General features: G+C 46.4%; 1 protein-coding gene across 1 annotated transcript; it reads left to right on the plus strand.

Moving 5' to 3' along the window:
* Nucleotides 1–535: 535 nt before the first annotated feature.
* Nucleotides 536–3,709, plus strand: LOC124030482 (the record flags this gene model as incomplete). The annotated part of the gene is made up of 4 exons (XM_046341814.1): nt 536–820; nt 1,171–1,273; nt 2,219–2,229; nt 3,389–3,709. Coding segments are annotated over 4 exons (720 nt in total), but the record flags the coding sequence as incomplete, so codon positions are not given.
* Between the last annotated feature and the right edge of the window lie 3,446 nt (nt 3,710–7,155).

Below are 7,155 nucleotides of genomic sequence, written 5' to 3' on the forward strand. Positions count from 1 at the left end.
GTACCCCCAGCCAGATAGTATTTGTTATGAAAACTGTTCTTATTGTACAGAGCTTAGGCCCCTAAGACGAGGCTCTGATCTCGTCCCTGGTACAGAAACACCAACTACTTATAGGGCTTAAATCAATTGGAGTCCTGAGGCGAGTGAGCCTCTGGGTCATACACTATCCCAGGATAGGTGTAACATCAGAGATGACGTACAATAGTTCCAGACACTACCCCACACAACTTGTCTCAGACCTTATCTCCTCCAAGGCCAAAGGAGGGAGTGACTGGCTCAGTTGGTAGAGCATGGCGCTTGTAACGCCAGGGTAGTGGGTTCGATCCCCGGGACCACCCATACGTAGAATGTATGCACACATGACTGTAAGTCGCTTTGGATAAAAGCGTCTGCTAAATGGCATATATATATATATATATATATAAGTATTTTTTGCCTAGTATTTTTATAGTATGAAAACATTCCAACAACAGCTAAATATATGGATATTACCAAGCATGTTTCCAGATCTTTAAATGATGCTCTTTTCTCACAGCCCTGCCCAAAGCTACACTCAACATAACACCAAACCCTGCATACACTGGAGAGACAGTAACTCTGACATGTTCAGTGGGGTCTGACAGTGGCTGGAGCTATACATGGTACAAAGGCAACACTAAGAAAGTAGTGACCTTGTCTGGCAGACACTCGACAACAGGAACCACCTTCACCATCAGTAGTGCTGCTGAGTCTGACCAGGGTCTCTACTGGTGTCAGGGAGAGATCCAGTCCAGATCCATATCATCAATCATCAGTGATCCTGTCACTATCACTGTGAAAGGTGAGTAATTGTGTGTGTGTGTGTGTGTGTGTGTGTGTGTGTGTGTGTGTGTGTGTGTGTGTGTGTGTGTGTGTGTGTGTGTGTGTGTGTGTGTGTGTGTGTGTGTGTGTGTGTGTGTGTGTGTGTGTGTGTGTGTGTGTGTGTGTGTGTGTGTGTGTGTGTGTGTGGACATCACTGTATATGTCAGCAATCTGATGACCAGATCTTGGTAAGTCAGACAGTTCAGACTGCATACGTATGTTCAGAAATTACAACCTATGATATGGTCTTGTTGTGGAAAATTCTGATCAACATTATTTTACATTCTAAGCTATGTGATAATGTTTATTTTCTGTGTTGTGTCTGTGCAGAGAGACCTGAGGCTGTTCTGACCCTCCAACCCAACTGGCCCCAGATTTTCAGTGGAGAGACTGTCACTCTCAGATGTGACATACAGGCGGGAGAAGAGATTGAGTATGCTTTTTTATAACAGTGGGAAGTTGGTCTCCACCAAAACAGAGCCCGAGTACAGAATCGATCCTGCAAAGAATGGTTTATATACCTGTGAAGGTCTTCAGAAAAGAAATGGCTTAAAACCCTCCCAGACAAGTAATGTTATACAATTAACTGTGTTAGGTAAGTCTGTTTTTATGGGATTGCAAGAGAAAGAGACAGAATAGTGAGAAAAAGACATAAGGAATGAGGTCAAATAGCAGACAGAGATCAAAGATCAATTATATTTACAGTGCCTTGCGAAAGTATTCGGCCCCCTTGAACTTTGCGACCTTTTGCCACATTTCAGGCTTCAAACATAAAGATATAAAACTGTATTGTTTTGTGAAGAATCAACAACAAGTGGGACACAATCATGAAGTGGAACGACATTTATTGGATATTTGAACCTTTTTAACAAATCAAAAACTGAAAAATTGGGAGTGCAAAATTATTCAGCCCCCTTAAGTTAATACTTTGTAGCGCCACCTTTTGCTGCGATTACAGCTGTAAGTCGCTTGGGGTATGTCTCTATCAGTTTTGCACATTGAGAGACTGAATTTTTTTCCCATTCCTCCTTGCAAAACAGCTCAAGCTCAGTGAGGTTGGATGGAGAGCATTTGTGAACAGCAGTTTTCAGTTCTTTCCACAGATTCTCGATTTGATTCAGGTCTGGACTTTGACTTGGCCATTCTAACACCTGGATATGTTTATTTTTGAACCATTCCATTGTAGATTTTGCTTTATGTTTTGGATCATTGTCTTGTTGGAAGACAAATCTCCGTCCCAGTCTCAGGTCTTTTGCAGACTCCATCAGGTTTTCTTCCAGAAGGGAAGTTGAGGTTTCTTTGTGCTCTGCTCTGTTGTCAGTCAAAGAGTGATTGAGAAATCTGCAAATTGTGCACAGATTTGTTTTTTCATTGAAAGCATATGGCAGAGTTAGCTATTTTTTAAATCAATCTTCCATCTTCCCATCAATTTTAACCATCTTCCCTGTCCCTGCTGAAGAAAAGCAGGCCCAAACCATGATGCTGCCACCACCATGTTTGACAGTGGGGATGGTGTGTTTAGGGTGATGAGCTGTGTTGCTTTTACGCCAAACATAACGTTTTGCATTGTTGCCAAAAAGTTCAATTTTTGTTTCATCTGACCAGAGCACCTTCTTCCACATGTTTGGTGTGTCTCCCAGGTGGCTTGTGGCAAACTTTAAACGACTTTTTATGGATATCTTTAAGAAATGGCTTTCTTCTTGCCACTCTTCCATAAAGGCCAGATTTGTGCAATATACGACTGATTGTTGTCCTATGGACAGAGTCTCCCACCTCAGCTGTAGATCTCTGCAGTTCATCCAGAGTGATCATGGGCCTCTTGGCTGCATCTCTGATCCGTCTTCTCCTTGTATGAGCTGAAAGTTTAGAGGGACGGCCAGGTCTTGGTAGGTTTGCAGTGGTCTGATACTCCTTCCATTTCAATATTATCGCTTGCACAGTGCTCCTTGGGATGTTTAAAGCTTGGGAAATCTTTTTGTATCCAAATCCGGCTTTAAACTTATTCACAACAGTATCTCGGACCTGCCTGGTGTGTTCCTTGTTCTTCATGATGCTCTCTGCGCTTTTAACGGACCTCTGAGACTATCACAGTGTAGGTGCATTTATACGGAGACTTGATTACACACAGGTGGATTGTATTTATCATTATTAGTCATTTAGCTCAACATTGGATCATTCAGAGATCCTCACTGAACTTCTGGAGAGAGTTTGCTGCACTGACAGTAAAGGGGCTGAATAATTTTGCACGGACAATTTTTCAGTTTTTGATTTGTTAAAAAAGTTTGAAATATCCAATAAATGTCATTCCACTTCATGATTGTGTCCCACTTGTTGTTGATTCTTCACAAAAAAATACAGTTTTAAATATTTATGTTTGAAGCCTGAAATGTGGCAAAAGGTTGCAAAGTTCAAGGGGGCCGAATACTTTCGCAAGGCACTGTAGATTTTAGGGTAAGGTACTATACCATAATAACAAAATGGGTAATTTTTTATCTTAAATTATTTGAACATTTAAATAATTTAATCGTGTCATTATCCTTTGTAACAGATCAACCCCAAGCTGTCCTGAGTGTCTCTCCTCAGTGGCTGGACCCTGGAGACTCGGTTACTCTGAGCTGTTGGGTTAAAGAGTCATCTGCAAGCTGGAGGTTCTTCTGGTACCGAACTGTTCCCTACACAGCTGGGTTACTCTCCCTGTCAGATAGGTCCTACTCTGTAGAGCCTCTATCTGGCAATGGGACTAGTGAAGCCTCCTACACTCTGATCCCTACTGGTCCTAGTCACACAGGAGGATATGTGTGTAGAGCTGGAAGAGGAGACCCAGTTTATGACACACTCTACAGTGAACCTCAGTTTCTCTGGTCAGGAGGTAACTAACCGCATTGTAACTGCATTTAATCACACTTAAGTCCACCTCATGTGTATATATAACTATAATTTGACTCTGTCCCTCTTTGTTTCAGAGCCGCAACCTTCAGTGTCTCTCAAAATGAGACCTAACAGAACTCAACACTTTACAACAAAGTGTCATGCTGGTGAATGAGGACCCAAAAGCGACTTGGCGAAAACAGAGTATTTAATCCAGAATAAACTTTACAAAACAAAAAGCATAATACTACACGTAAAGACGAGAACAGACTGGAGACTTGATCGAGAACTGCAGGTTGCCTCGGGAAGGCACTTGAACCTAGCAGACTCAGACACCTGCTCACCACGCAGCATCTGAGGGAAACACGACACGACAGGGCAAAACATAGACACAGCACGGTGAATTATAAATGAGGATCCGACAGGGCAGGTACGGGAAACAAGGAGAGAAATAGGGACTCTAATCAGGGAAAAGGATCGGGAACAGGTGTGGGAAGACTAAATGATGATTAGGGAATAGGAACAGCTGGGAGCAGGAACGGAACGATAGAGAGAAGAGAGAGCGAGAGAGTGAGAGAGGGAGGGGAGAGAGAGGGATAGAAAGAGGGAAAGAACCTAATAAGACCAGCAGAGGGAAACGAATGGAATGGGAAGCACAGGGACAAGACATGATAATAAATGACAAAACATGACAGTACCCCCACTCACCGAGCGCCTCCTGGCGCACTCGAGGAGGAATCCTGGCGGCAACGGAGGAAATCATCAATGAGTGAACGGTCCAGCACGTCCCGAGACGGAACCCAACTCCTCTCCTCAGGACCGTAACCCTCCCAATCCACTAAGTATTGGTGACCCCGTCCCCGAGAACGCATGTCCATGATCTTATGTACCTTGTAAATAGGTGCGCTCTCGACAAGGACGGGAGGGGGGAGGGAAGACGAACGGGGGTGCGAAGAAAGGGCTTAACACAGGAGACATGGAAGACAGGATGGACGCGACGAAGATGTCGCGGAAGAAGCAGTCGCACAGCGACAGGATTGACGACCTGGGAGACACGGAACGGACCAATGAACCGCGGAGTCAACTTACGAGAAGCTGTCGTAAGAGGAAGGTTGCGAGTGGAAAGCCACACTCTCTGGCCGCAACAATACCTAGGACTCTTAATCCTGCGTTTATTGGCGGCTCTCACAGTCTGTGCCCTGTAGCGGCAAAGTGCAGACCTCACCCTCCTCCAGGTGCGCTCACAACGTTGGACAAACGCTTGAGCGGAGGAACGCTGGACTCGGCAAGCTGGGAAGAGAATAGAGGAGGCTGGTAACCCAGACTACTCTGAAACGGAGATAACCCGGTAGCAGACGAAGGAAGCGAGTTGTGAGCGTATTCTGCCCAGGGGAGCTGTTCTGCCCAAGACGCAGGGTTTCTGAAAGAAAGGCTGCGTAGTATGCGACCAATCGTCTGATTGGCCCTCTCTGCTTGACCGTTAGACTGGGGATGAAACCCGGAAGAGAGACTGACGGACGCACCAATCAAACGACAGAACTCCCTCCAAAACTGTGACGTGAATTGCGGGCCTCTGTCTGAAACGGCGTCTAACGGAGGCCATGAATTCTGAACACATTCTCGATAATGATTTGTGCCGTCTCCTTAGCGGAAGGAAGTTTAGCGAGGGGAATGAAATGTGCCGCCTTAGAGAACCTATCGACAACCGTAAGAATCACAGTCTTCCCCGCAGACAAAGGCAGACCGGTAATGAAGTCTAGGGCGATGTGAGACCATGGTCGAGAAGGAATGGGGAGCGGTCTGAGACGACCGGCAGGAGGAGAGTTACCCGACTTAGTCTGCGCGCAGTCCGAACAAGCAGCCACGAAACGGCGCGTGTCACGCTCCTGAGTCGGCCACCAAAATCGCTGGCGAATAGACGCAAGAGTGCCTCGAACACCGGGATGACCAGCTAATTTGGCAGAGTGAGCCCACTGAAGAACAGCCAGACGAGTGGAAACAGGAACGAAAAGGAGGTTACTAGGACAAGCGCGCGGCGACGCAGTGTGCGTGAGTGCTTGCTTAACCTGTCTTTCAATTCCCCAGACTGTCAACCCGACAACACGCCCATAAGGAAGAATCCCCTCGGGATCAGTAGAAGCCACAGAAGAACTAAACAGACGGGATAAGGCATCAGGCTTGGTGTTCTTGCTACCCGGACGGTAAGAAATCACAAACTCGAAACGAGCGAAAAACAACGCCCAACGAGCTTGACGGGCATTAAGTCGTTTGGCAGAACGGATGTACTCAAGGTTCTTATGGTCTGTCCAAACGACAAAGGAACGGTCGCCCCCTCCAACCACTGTCGCCATTCGCCTAGGGCTAAGCGGATGGCGAGCAGTTCACGGTTACCCACATCATAGTTGCGCTCAGATGGCGACAGGCGATGAGAAAAATAAGCGCAAGGATGAACCTTATCGTCAGACTGGAAGCGCTGGGATAGAATGGCTCCCACGCCTACCTCTGAAGCGTCAACCTCGACAATGAATTGTCTAGTGACGTCAGGAGTAACGAGGATAGGAGCGGACGTAAAACGTTCTTTTAGAAGATCAAAAGCTCCCTGGGCGGAACCGGACCACTTAAAACACGTCTTGACAGAAGTAAGAGCTGTGAGAGGGCAGCAACTTGACCGAAATTACGAATGAAACGCCGATAGAAATTAGCGAAACCTAAAAAGCGCTGCAACTCGACACGTGACCTTGGAACGGGCCAATCACTGACAGCTTGGACCTTAGCGGAATCCATCTGAATGCCTTCAGCGGAAATAACGGAACCGAGAAAAGTAACGGAGGAGACATGAAAAGAGCACTTCTCAGCCTTTACGTAGAGACAATTCTCTAAAGGCGCTGTAGAACACGTCGAACGTGCTGAACATGAATCTCGAGTGACGGTGAAAAAATCAGGATATCGTCAAGATAGACAAAAACAAAGATGTTCAGCATGTCTCTCAGAACATCATTAACTAATGCCTGAAAAACAGCTGGCGCATTGGCGAGACCAAACGGCAGAACCCGGTACTCAAAATGCCCTAACGGAGTGTTAAACGCCGTTTTCCACTCGTCCCCCTCTCTGATGCGCACGAGATGGTAAGCGTTACGAAGGTCCAACTTAGTAAAGCACCTGGCTCCCTGCAGAATCTCGAAGGCTGATGACATAAGGGGAAGCGGATAACGATTCTTAACCGTTATGTCATTCAGCCCTCGATAATCCACGCAGGGGCGCAGAGTACCGTCCTTCTTCTTAACAAAAAGAACCCCGCCCCGGCCGGAGAGGAAGAAGGCACTATGGTACCGGCGTCAAGAGACACAGATAAATAATCCTCGAGAGCCTTACGTTCGGGAGCCGACAGAGAGTATAGTCTACCCCGAGGAGGAGTGGTCCCCGGAAGGAGATCAATACTACAATCAT

Source organism: Oncorhynchus gorbuscha, unplaced genomic scaffold (assembly GCF_021184085.1).
Source record: "Oncorhynchus gorbuscha isolate QuinsamMale2020 ecotype Even-year unplaced genomic scaffold, OgorEven_v1.0 Un_scaffold_11969, whole genome shotgun sequence".
NCBI classification, from domain to species: Eukaryota; Metazoa; Chordata; class Actinopteri; order Salmoniformes; family Salmonidae; genus Oncorhynchus; species Oncorhynchus gorbuscha.